The 15906-nt window shown below is 34.9% G+C and overlaps 1 protein-coding gene across 1 annotated transcript in view; it reads right to left on the bottom strand.

The window, feature by feature from the left end:
• Positions 1-206: 206 nt before the first annotated feature.
• LOC126824339 (uncharacterized) overlaps positions 207-15906 on the bottom strand; it is a 31990-nt gene continuing 16290 nt past the window's right edge. Inside the window, exon 3 of the mRNA XM_056101734.1 lies at positions 207-227. Coding sequence (XP_055957709.1) covers positions 207-227 — 21 coding nt within the window. The remainder of the gene's footprint in view (positions 228-15906) is intronic.

Genomic DNA, 15906 nt, shown 5'->3' with positions numbered 1-15906 from the left:
AAAACTTTGATCCTTAATTTCATCGAGGGGAGATAATTTAGAAAATTTCTAATGATATTTTTGAAGTTGCATTGATAAGATCTACTTACATTCTAAATTTCATGAAAATCGTGCAACTATTAAAGAAATTGTCAAATTGATCTCAACTTCCGGTTCAAAATCCCAGCGACGAATTTTCGAAGTTCGAAAATTCGAAATTGCAGATTTTAAGTAAATGTTTCAAGGCACTCCTCAAAAAAGGAATTAGTAAAATAGGTCAAATAGTTACAAAGTTACAGTAATGTAGGTCAAATGAATTTGTTCGTAAAATTCGGTGATTTCGGATTCGAAAAACGATTTGAAAATATATTTAATCAACATTCGCACCCCATTTTTGGGGGGGGGGGGTAGGTCAAAGTTTCAGATTGATCCTATGGTTAGATTCTGAGAAATCCGATTTGTAGAAATGACACAAAAAAAAAATAATAGGAACCAGTTGTACGTGGCAAGGAGTTGGGTAGCACGTTCATCCTTCGAGGGTTTTCTCTGCGAACTCCAGTTTCCTTCCATTGCTAATGACCCATACGCACAAGCAAATTATTGAAATAAAATTGGACCATGTGTTAATGCCAAAATACCTAGTTTCTGTCGAGTGGACTTAAACCCCATTTTTCTCCGTCTTCTGATTGAAATATGAATACCACATCATTTATTGTCATTTTATATATTTATTATGTAATAATGATTTTTCTCTGTGTTAATTTTTCTTTGTGTGGATACACTATAATACAACAGCTGGCTGAAAAGTTCTAGATCTGAAGAGGAGAGATTTAATTGGCTTTTACCACCACAAGTAGAATCATTGAATGAATCATAGACATAAGACCTGCAGCTGAAGTGTTATTATTGTATTTGTACCAGACAATCTTGTGAACCTACCCATTGAAATCACCAAAAATGGACAGAACTATCTATATGGCAGTCATCAAGTATCTGCAACTGAAAGTCCTAACCCAAACATTGAAATATGTGGATACGGTCTCCACTATAGGAGACAATGGCCCTTCCTTTTCTGCACTAAAGAAGTGGTTGCAGGAGGTACTTGATCCAGTGACATCCAGTGACAATCTGTGCTGTTTTCAATATTTCCTAAAAAAAATTTAGCCAGATTTTTAAACATAGAGGAGACCTGGATTCATCAGTTTCAACCAGAATGCAAAATTCAATAAAAACAATGGAAGCATCCAGACTCGCAAGTCCCCAATCAAGCCAGGTCAGTTCTTTCGACTGGACAGGTGATGGGTTCACTCGTTTATGATTCCTAAACTATTCTGCTGATTGACTACCTTAAAAACAGCCAGACTATCAATAGAAGTATTATAAAGGTGTTCTATTCAGACAATACTTCTGTTCATAAATGGGTGATATCATTTTCCCTCTATGATTACGTCATGTCAGCTGTGATCAATTTTTTAAGGGTAACTGAAGATAATTTCTTCCTGGCAGACATCAAGGCCATGCAACATCATTAACTAAAGAGTGAGAGTGTACACTTCAAAAGTGACTACATAGAAAAATAAATGGAAACAATGGACTTTATACAATTCTATACAGTTCTTTCACAGATGGGTTTAGAATTTTTCAGCCAGCTCTCAATAGTTATTGAAATTGAATTATTTGTTTTGGTTTGATACATGATATTATAATTATTCTTACATTGTTTGTATTCTATTTTAGTAATGAACATTAAAACATGCTAATATTTGTTCATTCTTGCTGTATTGGGTTGGATGGCCGAATGGTTAGTGTGTGCATGCTGTATCATACGGCCTGCCATTAAGTCAACTGGCGTGGTCTCGAATCCCTGGTTGTACGTGGCAAGGAGTAGGGTCACCTGTCCATACTCCTGATTTTCTCCGGGTACTCTGGTTTCCCCCCACTGCTAAAGACCCCTACGCGCAAGCAAATTATTGAAATAAAATTAAACCATATGTTAGTCCCGAAATGACCTTGTTTGTGTTGAGTGGACGTTAAACCCATTTCTCTCTAATTATGTTTTGCATACAATGTATAAATACAAATGTAAAGGATGTAACTTTAAAATAGAAGAAAATCAAATATTTTTAATATTAAACAATTGCTTTGTTCTTATACTTCTACAATCATTCTCATGTTGTTCATTTTGCCATATTTTTGTTTATTCATTCATATGTCTTCTATATAATGATGCATAGTATAGTACACTATGTTAAAAAAAATACTAGAAATGTATGTTTCTTTATCACCAAATGATTTATGTAAGTTGTGAAGTAAAACAGTTGAACATTAAATCCCATTTCAATTTATTTGCATGAGGTGAAGAGAAATAATGGTATTGAACAATTGACTATTCATGAAAGATACTAAAGAGAACTTTATTAATTTATACATACTTTTGCTAATTTTATTGTTATATCTTGGTAGTAACATACCAATATAAATAGTAATATTGTTTCTAGATGAAGACTATTATAATTGAAATGAAATGGGATTTCACATCATAATGCTATGCACGGACTGGGCTAATAATGACAAAAAACTACAATGAATACAATAGTATAAAATGTTGCTATGAAATTAAATAAATGTTGTATACAATAATTAACCGGTTTAATACTATATTATACATAAAAGTGAATGAAATTCAATGTTTACTATTTTGCTTTATACATGAATATCACAGGTCAAATTATTGAAATAAATAATGCAAATAGATTATGATTTGAAACATCTTGTATGTCATTGTTCTATTTGTTATATAAGACTACATGATATAAACTTTTTGATAAGCCTCTTTTATCATATTTTGAACCAATGGAATAAAGAGCAAAGACCTAGAATATATTGTAAATATAATCAGGTTTTTGATCAACTGATCAAAGGAAAATATTGCGAATAAATTTGTTGTACTGCTATTGTAAAGAAATCATCATTGTTTTATTTGATATTTAGAATACACATAATCGTGTATATATTTGAAGTTAAGAGCAATTATGATTAGTGATACCTGTATGACCAACTCTCAAAAGATAATCTCATTAAACCAAGTACTTTTTTTCATTTGTATTAGTTGATTTATACTGAATAAAGATAACACAAACAAACAAAAATGAGTTGGCTGTGTGAACACCTCAATGACAAGTGGTATCAGATGCCTCAGAGAGAATATTCAAATGCTCCTTGTGATACGTTTGTAACACAATTATAACCTAATGTATTACACGGGAGTGGAGTGGGTGGGTCGGGGGGCTTTTCGATTGGCAGGGGACTATTAAAATGGGTAAGCAGAGATAAGCAATTTGATGAAACTTTGTGTATAGTTTCATTACATTAGTACCTTGACCATATTACCTTGACCAAGTTCGACAATGAGCATTCTCTTAGTCAGGATAAGCAAAGCAACTTGATTGGCCGGGACTTTGAATTGGTTGATGCTTTGGGGTATGATAACTTTGGTTATAATGAAGTACTGGAACATAACAACCCAGCTTTTAATTGAGCTAGAATGTTTAAACTTGGTGTAGATGTTCATCAGGTCTTGACTGAACATTTTGAGCTACAGCTTGGCAATTTCATTGGTCGATGCTTTGGGACAAGATAACCTTGATTTCTATCTGACAGAGAGTGATGAAATTTACAGTATAGTTTGATTGCTCGATACTTTTGAAAAAAATATGAAAGTGCGATTAATTAATGTGTCATCTTTTACTTTGGGGTTTTGGCGGGAGACATCAGCCATACTGTTTGCTTGTTTAATATCCCCTATACAATATACGCTCGACCTCATTACCCGAACTGGGGTAGAAAAGTGGGATCTTTGACAATGAGGCAATGAACTTGTACATTCTTTTGCAGCTGCACAAGAGGGAACATCAACGCCGGATTAACCATGGTGGTGGGGAGGGGGGCTGATACCGACCGTGAAGCCCCGCAAGGGGGTCGGGTCAGGGGGTTCTCCCGCTAAGAAATTTTAATTGGAGGCCGAAAACGTGATTTCATGGCATTTCAGGCACTTGTGTCGGAGCCATTTAGAAGTACCTCCCCCAGAAAAATAAAATTCTGCCACAAAATTAGCCACAATCCATGCGGGTGCTGTGAAATTTCTAGAGGAGGGAGCTGGAACCCATGAGCCCGTTAAATTCGCCACTGTAAATGAGCAGAGCTACATCAAACCTAATTTTGAGTCCCTCAGTGATAAATAACTTGATTCAAAATCGTATTATAGCCCCAACGACGATTTGATGAATGGAGACCGTAACGTTACGACAAAGTCTAACACTGTAAGTACCAAATAGTCATACGAGATATGTGCATCTCATCAAATTCAGCTTATACCATACCCACAATAATGTTACGGAGTCAGTGAGTTCAAGTTAGACAATACGCTGACCTTCCACTGACCATGCTTATAATATAAAATCTGTCAATGACAGCTGATTCATTGTTTAGTTTTTTATATGATATATTTAATATCAATAATATATGTATATGCATGCTTTATTTTACTTTACACGACCTCTAAAAATGCCCCAAATCGTAAAAATACGACTTTTTGGATTTCGATCTCCTTTTTTCGGCTACCCCGGACATTTTCAAAAAATGATACAATGATTTCACACAACAGGCCAGCTATTAGCCTCTCGATTGACAAGAGTTTCATCGCCCTCCATTCATTATAACCAATGTCATCGTGCCCTAAAGAATCAACAAATCAGCTTGCTTATCTCTGCTTACCCTAGGCAAAAAATGCTCATCTTTGAACTCAATCATGACATTGACCTAGTGAACGCCTACACCAAGTTTGAACATTCTAGCTTAATTAGAAGGAGAGTTCTTGTGTTCCAAAGTCCCGGCCCTTCAAATTGCTTCTATTTTTCATTTTCAATTCAAAATGGTGACCATCACGTGACCGAAATCAAAATTCTGATCCGATAGATTTTTAGGCATTCCTTCCAGGATTCCGAAAATATGACGCCCGAGTCTGTAAGTAAAATAGCAAAAAAGCCTTTTTGATTTTTCACGTTTAAAGATGGTGGCACTTCCGGTTCGATCGACAAACTCCATATTTTGTGTACGAATCAGTAATTACTTGTCTAGTATCGAATTTTTTTTTTTAGGTCATTCTGACCTATATTTCGACGATTTTTTTGAAAACTTTGATCCTTAATTTCACCAAGGGGAGATAATTTAGAAAATTTACAAGGACATCATTGAAGTCGCATTGGCAAGATCTACTAACATTTTAAATTTCACGAAAATCGCACAACTATTAAAGAAGTTGTCAAATTGGTAATAACTTCCGGTTCGAAATGACAGCGACGAATTTTCGAAATGCCAAAATCCGAAATTGCAGATTTGAAGTAAATGTTTCAAGATACTCAAAGAAAAAAGAATTAGTAAAATAGGTCAAATAGTCACAAAGTTACAGCATTGTAGGTCAAATGCATTCCTTCGTAAAATTCGGTGATTTCGGATTCGTAAAACGTTTTGAAAATATATTTAATCAACAGCCACCACCCATTTTTGGGGGATAGGTAAAAGTTTCAGAACGATCCTATGGTTAGATTCTGAGAAATCCGATTTGTGGACAAAACACAAAAAAAAAATAACAACTAGATCTGCATAGCAGATATCAAAGCTTTCATATAAACTTCAAAAGGGGTTATTAGAATCTATGAATCATCAACCACTCTGACGGATGTAGAAAGGAATATATTGTTACTAAATCTGTTGTACTGTTTCTTGTTATGGTAAAGAAAACATGAATACAACTATGAGATTTGTATAGAATTGGCATTAATCAATATATTTATTGTTTAATACTACATGTATATTATAGATACAAAGTGAATTAAATGAACCCAATTACATGTACTTTATATAAGCAATGTTTTTTTATTCATCGTTACTTTGAAATCACATTATTTTCATTGATGATAAAAAGGTTGTATTTGTACCGAATCCAAAAAGTATGTTGTATGACATTGCATTATCTGTACCAATTATTTATTTGCAAACCAATATACAATGTTTATTTCTACTCCAATATATTTGTTTCAACCCATGATAGTTTATTCACTCTTCTCACTTAAATACAAGAATAACACACGATTAAATTACTGAAACAAGTAATGCTGGTAGATTATAATTTGATATTGTATACCATTTACTCTCTGTTAGATAAGGCGACGTGGTAATCTGTTAGCTAAACATACATGGAAGTATATGTTAGATAACTACAATTTATGATATATTTTAAACCAAGGAAGTGGCCTTTCTAAAAATAAAAAAAAATAAAGGAAAATATATTTCATACAATTGTTATACTGTTACTGTTATCGTGAAGAAACATGATTGTTTATTTAATGTTGTTTATGACAAACATGTAATCATGTACATTTTTTAAATAAGAACAATTATGCTACATGTATGAATAACTCTCAAAAATTATGTTTTCATCAATCCAAGTATTTTTTTATTTGTATTACTTGATTTATACTGAATAAAGATTACACAAACATACAAAATGGTGTTGGCTGTGTGACTGAATTCCTCGTTGAGAAGTGGTATCGGGTGTCCCATAGAGAAGAAGCAAACCCTCCTTGTGATACACTTGTGAACATTTTAAAAGACCCATTTCGCTGTGTTCCAGAAAAATCCCCATTATAGCTAGTGCATTACATGGTTGTTGTTGGGGGAAAGGTGGGTCTTTTCTATTGGCAATGATTTACTTTTTATAGGCCCACATTGAAATGTGGTCGTATATTGTCGTCGCCCCCCTTTTGCTGTTAATATCCGATTGACTTTAAATTTATACGCAGTGTTTAAGGTCATAAGACGAAGAAGCCTTTGATTTGCTCTGCCCAGGCAACGTTCCTGTGCTCCGATTGCCTTCAAATATGCACAGAATGTACCTTGGGATTCTAGCTATCACATATTAAAAATAGAAGAGTGTTGGATTCCGAGAACGTTCAAAATAAATTCAAAACCCACCCCCAACAATCAAAGGTTTTTTGCTTAAAAAATTGCCGTATTTTATCGAATTTTTATTGTTCTTGATATCTGAGGATTTTTCTCAATTTAGTATGTGATAAATATCATCGCGGCGCAGCCAACCGCTAGAAATTCCAGAGATTTGGACCACCGGAATGATGCCTCAGCAGTCAAAAAAGGTCAAAATAGGCGATTTCGGTTTCTAGTGTCGATACATCGTTACGGTCATTTTAAAAAATTGTCTTTTAAGGATAATGTGTATAGTACCAGTACCTATCACATACGGAAGAGGCGATAAAATCTCTTTGCATTTGCAATTTCAAAATTAATTAAAACCAATATTAAATTCCGAAAATCGTTTTTTTGCTAAAACTTTTTTTTTTTTAATCGGTCAAAATGGGAGTAAGGCACAGAGTCCGGGGTGGTAATGGGCGTATTGTGTCCAAATTTCATGGTTTTCGGACAATCGGTGCCGGTGTCACGGCGAAATTCCACTTTTTTCCCCTCATGGAAGCCGTAAATTGACTTGAAGCCAGGGTCCTTGAAGTTGTACAGCTGCACCCGGTGACCGATATTTATTTAACGGGGAATAAGTGATAATTCATATTATAGCAGTAAATAATTAAAATATTTCATAGGGATTATAATAATATCTATATCTTGTCTGGGTACAGGGTTAAAACCAATATTAAATTCCGAAAATCGTTTTTTTGCTAAAACTCTTTTTTTTTAATGGGATCAAAATGGGGGTAAGGCACAGAGTCCGGGGTGGTAATGGACGTATTGTGTCCAAATTTCATGGTTTTCGGACAATCGGTGCCGGTGTCACGGCGAAATTCCACTTTTTTCCCCTCATGGAAGCCGTAAATTGACTTAGAAAAAAAACGACGAAAGGCAGGTGACAAGAACAAACGACTTGAACGAATGCAGGTATCACCTTGAAATTTTCAGGGTACCTAGGTACCAACGTGAAAAGTTGCTCGCCGGAATTTAGTACTCATGGTACCTTTGGTTCCAGCGTAGCGCATGCGCGAAGTCAAATCCAGCTAAACTCGAAAACAACCTTGTCGGCACGGAAAACATCAAAGGAGAAATTCGAATAAAAAATGATACAATGATTTCACACAACAGGCCAGCTATTAGCCTCTCGATTGACAAGAGTTTCATCGCCCTCCATTCATTATAACCAATGTCATCGTGCCCTAAAGAATCAACAAATCAGCTTGCTTATCTCTGCTTACCCTAGGCAAAAAATGCTCAATTTTGAACTCAATCATGACATTGACCTAGTGAACGCCTACACCAAGTTTGAACATTCTAGCTTAATTAGAAGGAGAGTTCTTGTGTTCCAAAGTCCCGGCCCTTCAAATTGCTTCTATTTTTCATTTTCAATTCAAAATGGTGACCATCACGTGACCGAAATCAAAATTCTGATCCGATAGATTTTTAGGTATTCTTTCCAGGATTCCGAAAATATGACGACCGAGTCTGTAAGTAAAATAGCAAAAAAGCCTTTTTGATTTTTCACGTTTAAAGATGGTGGCACTTCCGGTTCGATCGACAAACTCCATATTTTGTGTACGAATCAGTAATTACTTGTCTCGTATCGAATTTTTTTTTTAGGTCATTCTGACCTATATTTCGACGATTTTTTTGAAAACTTTGATCCTTAATTTCACCAAGGGGAGATAATTTAGAAAATTTCCAAGGACATCATTGAAGTCGCATTGGCAAGATCTACTAACATTCTAAATTTCACGAAAATCGCACAGCTATTAAAGAAGTTGTCAAATTGGTAATAACTTCCGGTTCGAAATGACAGCGACGAATTTTCGAAATGCCAAAATCCGAAATTGCAGATTTGAAGTAAATGTTTCAAGATACTCAAAGAAAAAAGAATTAGTAAAATAGGTCAAATAGTCACAGAGTTACAGCATTGTAGGTCAAATGCATTCCTTCGTAAAATTCGGTGATTTCGGATTCGTAAAACGTTTTGAAAATATATTTAATCAACAGCCACCACCCATTTTTGGGGGGATAGGTAAAAGTTTCAGAACGATCCTATGGTTAGATTCTGAGAAATCCGATTTGTGGACAAAACACAAAAAAAAAATAACAATAATAATCTTAACAGAAACAATAAGCTTTCATATATAATATGAAAGCTTAATAATAATCTTAACAGAAACAATAAGCTTTCATATGTAATATGAAAGCTTAATAATCTTAACAGAAACAATAAGCTTTCATATGTAATATGAAAGCTTAATAATAATCTTAACAGAAACAATAAGCTTTCATATGTAATATGAAAGCTTAATAATAATCTTAACAGAAACAATAAGCTTTCATATGTAATATGAAAGCTTAATAATAATCTTAACAGAAACAATAAGCTTTCATATGTAATATGAAAGCTTAATAATCTTAACAGAAACAATAAGCTTTCATATGTAATATGAAAGCTTAATTAAATGAACCCAATTACATGTACTTTATATAAGCAATGTTTTTTTATTCATCGTTACTTTGAAATCACATTATTTTCATTGATGATAAAAAGGTTGTATTTGTACCGAATCCAAAAAGTATGTTGTATGACATTGCATTATCTGTACCAATTATTTATTTGCAAACCAATATACAATGTTTATTTCTACTCCAATATATTTGTTTCAACCCATGATAGTTTATTCACTCTTCTCACTTAAATACAAGAATAACACACGATTAAATTACTGAAACAAGTAATGCTGGTAGATTATAATTTGATATTGTATACCATTTACTCTCTGTTAGATAAGGCGACGTGGTAATCTGTTAGATAAACATACATGGAAGTATATGTTAGATAACTACAATTTATGATATATTTTAAACCAAGGAAGTGGCCTTTCTAAAAATAAAAAAAAATAAAGGAAAATATATTTCATACAATTGTTATACTGTTACTGTTATCGTGAAGAAACATGATTGTTTATTTAATGTTGTTTATGACAAACATGTAATCATGTACATTTTTTAAATAAGAACAATTATGCTACATGTATGAATAACTCTCAAAAATTATGTTTTCATCAATCCAAGTATTTTTTTATTTGTATTACTTGATTTATACTGAATAAAGATTACACAAACATACAAAATGGTGTTGGCTGTGTGACGGAATTCCTCGTTGAGAAGTGGTATCGGGTGTCCCATAGAGAAGAAGCAAACCCTCCTTGTGATACACTTGTGAACATTTTAAAAGACCCATTTCGCTGTGTTCCAGAAAAATCCCCATTATAGCTAGTGCATTACATGGTTGTTGTTGGGGGAAAGGTGGGTCTTTTCTATTGGCAATGATTTACTTTTTATAGGCCCACATTGAAATGTGGTCGTATATTGTCGTCGCCTCCCTTTTACTGTTAATATCCGATTGACTTTAAATTTATACGCAGTGTTTAAGGTCATAAGACGAAGAAGCCTTTGATTTGCTCTGCCCAGGCAACGTTCCTGTGCTCCGATTGCCTTCAAATATGCACAGAATGTACCTTGGGATTCTAGCTATCACATATTAAAAATAGAAGAGTGTTGGATTCCGAGAACGTTCAAAATAAATTCAAAACCCGCCCCCAACAATCAAAGGTTTTTTGCTTAAAAAATTGCCGTATTTTATCGAATTTTTATTGTTCTTGATATCTGAGGATTTTTCTCAATTTAGTATGTGATAAATATCATCGCGGCGCAGCCAACCGCTAGAAATTCCAGAGATTTGGACCACCGGAATGATGCCTCAGCAGTCAAAAAAGGTCAAAATAGGCGATTTCGGTTTCTAGTGTCGATACATCGTTACGGTCATTTTAAAAAATTGTCTTTTAAGGATAATGTGTATAGTACCAGTACCTATCACATACGGAAGAGGCGATAAAATCTCTTTGCATTTGCAATTTCAAAATTAATTAAAACCAATATTAAATTCCGAAAATCGTTTTTTTGCTAAAACTTTTTTTTTTTTAATCGGATCAAAATGGGAGTAGGGCACAGAGTCCGGGGTGGTAATGGGCGTATTGTGTCCAAATTTCATGGTTTTCGGACAATCGGTGCCGGTGTCACGGCGAAATTCCACTTTTTTCCCCTCATGGAAGCCGTAAATTGACTTAGAAAAAAAACGACGAAAGGCAGGTGACAAGAACAAACGACTTGAACGAATGCAGGTATCACCTTGAAATTTTCAGGGTACCTAGGTACCAACGTGAAAAGTTGCTCGCCGGAATTTAGTACTCATGGTACCTTTGGTTCCAGCGTAGCGCATGCGCGAAGTCAAATCCAGCTAAACTCGAAAACAACCTTGTCGGCACCGAAAACATCAAAGGAGAAATTCGAATAAAAAATGATACAATGATTTCACACAACAGGCCAGCTATTAGCCTCTCGATTGACAAGAGTTTCATCGCCCTCCATTCATTATAACCAATGTCATCGTGCCCTAAAGAATCAACAAATCAGCTTGCTTATCTCTGCTTACCCTATGCAAAAAATGCTCATCTTTGAACTCAATCATGACATTGACCTAGTGAACGCCTACACCAAGTTTGAACATTCTAGCTTAATTAGAAGGAGAGTTCTTGTGTTCCAAAGTCCCGGCCCTTCAAATTGCTTCTATTTTTCATTTTCAATTCAAAATGGTGACCATCACGTGACCGAAATCAAAATTCTGATCCGATAGATTTTTAGGTATTCCTTCCAGGATTCCGAAAATATGACGCCCGAGTCTGTAAGTAAAATAGCAAAAAAGCCTTTTTGATTTTTCACGTTTAAAGATGGTGGCACTTCCAGTTCGATCGACAAACTCCATATTTTGTGTACGAATCAGTAATTACTTGTCTAGTATCGAATTTTTTTTTTAGGTCATTCTGACCTATATTTCGACGATTTTTTTGAAAACTTTGATCCTTAATTTCACCAAGGGGAGATAATTTAGAAAATTTCCAAGGACATCATTGAAGTCGCATTGGCAAGATCTACTAACATTCTAAATTTCACGAAAATCGCACAACTATTAAAGAAGTTGTCAAATTGGTAAAAACTTCCGGTTCGAAATGACAGCGACGAATTTTCGAAATGAAAAAATCCGAAATTGCAGATTTGAAGTAAATGTTTCAAGATACTCAAAGAAAAAAGAATTAGTAAAATAGGTCAAATAGTCACAGAGTTACAGCATTGTAGGTCAAATGCATTCCTTCGTAAAATTCGGTGATTTCGGATTCGTAAAACGTTTTGAAAATATATTTAATCAACAGCCACCACCAATTTTTGGGGGGATAGGTAAAAGTTTCAGAACGATCCTATGGTTAGATTCTGAGAAATCCGATTTGTGGACAAAACACAAAAAAAAAATAACAATAATAATCTTAACAGAAACAATAAGCTTTCATATGTGATATGAAAGCTTAACTAGATCTGCATAGCAGATATGAAAGCTTTCATATTAACTGCAAAGGGGATTATTAGAATCTATTGAAACAATAAGTATAAATGTCATCAGGTATCTGAAAAATAACATTTACCTTATGAACAAGATGGGGAAAAATACAGAGTATGTTAGATAAGACGACGTGGTAATCTGTTAGATAAACATACATGGAAGTATATGTTAGATAACTACAATTTATGATATATTTTAAACCAAGGAAGTGGCCTTTCTAAAAATAAAAATAAAAAGGAAAATATATTTCATACAATTGTTATACTGTTACTGTTATGGTGAAGAAACATGATTGTTTATTTAATGTTGTTAATGACAAACATGTAATCATGTACATTTTTTAAATGAGAACAATTATGCTACATGTATGAATGACTCTCAAAAATTATGTTTTCATCAATCCAAGTATTTTTTTATTTGTATTACTTGATTTATACTGAATAAAGATTACACAAACATACAAAATGGTGTTGGCTGTGTGACGGAATTCCTCGTTGAGAAGTGGTATCGGGTGTCCCATAGAGAAGAAGCAAACCCTCCTTGTGATACACTTGTGAACATTTTAAAAGATCCATTTCGCTGTGTTCCAGAAAAATTCCCATTATAGCTAGTGCATTACATGGTTGTTGTTGGGGGAAAGGTGGGTCTTTTCTATTGGCAATGATTTACTTTTTATAGGCCCACATTGAAATGTGGTCGTATATTGTCGTCGCCCCCCTTTTGCTGTTAATATCCGATTGACTTTAAATTTATACGCAGTGTTTAAGGTCATAAGACGAAGAAACCTTTGATTTGCTCTGCCCAGGCAACGTTCCTGTGCTCCGATTGCCTTCAAATTTGCACAGTATGTACCTTGGGATTCTAGCTATCACATATTAAAAATAGAAGAGTGTTGGATTCCGAGAACGTTCAAAATAAATTCAAAACCCACCCCAACAATCAAAGGTTTTTTGCTTAAAAAATTGCCGTATTTTATCGAATTTTTATTGTTCTTGATAAATGAGAATTTTCTCAATTTAATATGTGATAAATATCATCGCGGCGCAGCCAACCTCTAGAAATTTCAGAGATTTGGACCACTGGAAGGGTGCCTCAGCAGTCAAAAAAGGTCAAAAAAGGCGATTTCGGTTTCTAGTGTCGATACATCGTTACGGTCATTTTAAAAAATTGTCTTTTAAGGATAATGTGTATAGTACCAATACCTATCACATAAGGAAGAGGCGATAAAATCTCTTTGCATTTGCAATTTCAAAATTAATTAAAACCAATATTAAATTCCGAAAATCGGTTTTTTGCTAAAACTCTTTTTTTTTTAATCGGATCAAAATCGGAGTAAGGCACAGAGTCCGGGGTGGTAATGGGCGTTTTTTTTCCAAATTTCATGGTTTTCGGACAATCGGCGCCGGTGTCGTGGCGAAATTCCTCTTTTTTCACCCTTACTGAAGCCGTAAATCGCGGAAAAAGCCGAACGGCAGGAACCATGTGAAGAACAAACGACCTGAACGAATGCAGGTATCGCCTTGAATTTTTCAGGGCACCCAGGTACCAACGTGAAAAGTTCCTCGCCGGAATTTGGTAGTCATGGTACCTTTGGTTAAAGCGCGGCGCATGCGCGAAGTCAAAAGAAATTATGGTCGATTTTGGGATTTTGGGTATATTTCGGAGTGGTTTGGTAAGTGACGGTGTATCTAAGATGGCGGTCATAACACAATATTATAATAACTTTAAAGAATGAACAAATTTCCGCGACCGGGTTGATTTGCTCTGCCCAGGCAACGTTCCTGTGCTCCGATTGCCTTCAAATTTGCACAGAATGTACCTTGGGATTCTAGCTATCACATATTAAAAATAGAAGAGTGTTGGATTCCGAGAACGTTCAAAATAAATTCAAAACCCACCCCCAACAATCAAAGGTTTTTTGCTTAAAAAATTGCCGTATTTTATCGAATTTTTATTGTTCTTGATATCTGAGGATTTTCTCAATTTACTATGTGATAAATATCATCGCGGCGCAGCCAACCGCTAGAAATTCCAGAGATTTGGACCACCGGAAGGATGCCTCAGCAGTCAAAAAAGGTCAAAATAGGCGATTTCGGTTTCTAGTGTCGATACATCGTTACGGTCATTTTAAAAAATTGTCTTTTAAGGATAATGTGTATAGTACCAATACCTATCACATACAGAAGAGGCGATAAAATCTCTTTGCATTTGCAATTTCAAAATTAATTAAAACCAATATTAAATTCCGAAAATCGTTTTTTTGCTAAAACTCTATTTTTTTAATCGGATCAAAATGGGAGTAAGGCACAAAGTCCGGGGTGGTAATGGGCGTATTGTGTCCAAATTTCATGGTTTTCGGACAATCGGTGCCGGTGTCACGGCGAAATTCCACTTTTTTCCCCTCATGGAAGCCGTAAATTGACTTGAAGCCAGGGTCCTTGAAGTTGTACAGCTGCACCCAGTGACCGATATTTATTTAACGGGGAATAAGTGATAATTCATATTATAGCAGTAAATAATTAAAATATTTCATAGGGATTATAATAATATGTATATCTTGTCTGGGTACAGGGTTAAAACCAATATTAAATTATGAAAATCGTTTTTTTGCTAAAACTCTTTTTTTTAATGGGATCAAAATGGGGGTAAGGCACAGAGTCCGGGGTGGTAATGGGCGTATTGTGTCCAAATTTCATGGTTTTCGGACAATCGGTGCCGGTGTCACGGCGAAATTCCACTTTTTTCCCTCATGGAAGCCGTAAATTGACTTGAGGCCAGGGTCCTTGAAGTTGTACAGCTGCACCCGGTGACCAATATTTATTTAACGGCGAAAGGCAGGTGACAAGAACAAACGACTTGAATGAATGCATGTATCACCTTGAAATTTTCAGGGTACCTAGGTACCAACGTGAAAAGTTGCTTGCCGGAATTTAGTACTCATGGTACCTTTGGTTCCAGCGTAGCGCATGCGCGAAATCAAATCCAGCTTAACTCGAAAACAACCCTGTCGGCACGAAAAACATCAAAGGAGAAATTCAAATTTTTGAAATATTCAAATACCAAACGTTCGACCATGATCCAGGCTATCCTGAAATATATTAATTTCGGTAATAGGAGACATATTCTCTAGGTCACGACCAATTGTATATGTTTTCAAGCCCATAAATGTGGATTTTTCACTAATTGTCATTTTCAATTCAAAATGGCGTCCATCATTTGCCGGAAATCAAAATTGTGTTCTCTACCGTTTTTCGGCTTTCCTTCAAGGATTCGGAAAATATAATTGCCTTGTCTGTAAGTAAAATATCAAAAAAGCCTTATGTAATTTTCACATTTCAAGATGGTGGCATTTCCGGTTTGAGCTACAAACTCAATTTTTTGTGTACGAATCAGGCAATCTGACCTATATTTCGTCGAATTTTTTGAAA

This window comes from Patella vulgata, chromosome 6, assembly GCF_932274485.2.
Source record: "Patella vulgata chromosome 6, xgPatVulg1.2, whole genome shotgun sequence".
Classification (NCBI taxonomy): Eukaryota; Metazoa; Mollusca; class Gastropoda; family Patellidae; genus Patella; species Patella vulgata.
Note: the sequence above shows the minus strand (reverse complement) of the source record. Positions and strands in the feature narration are given on the sequence as shown.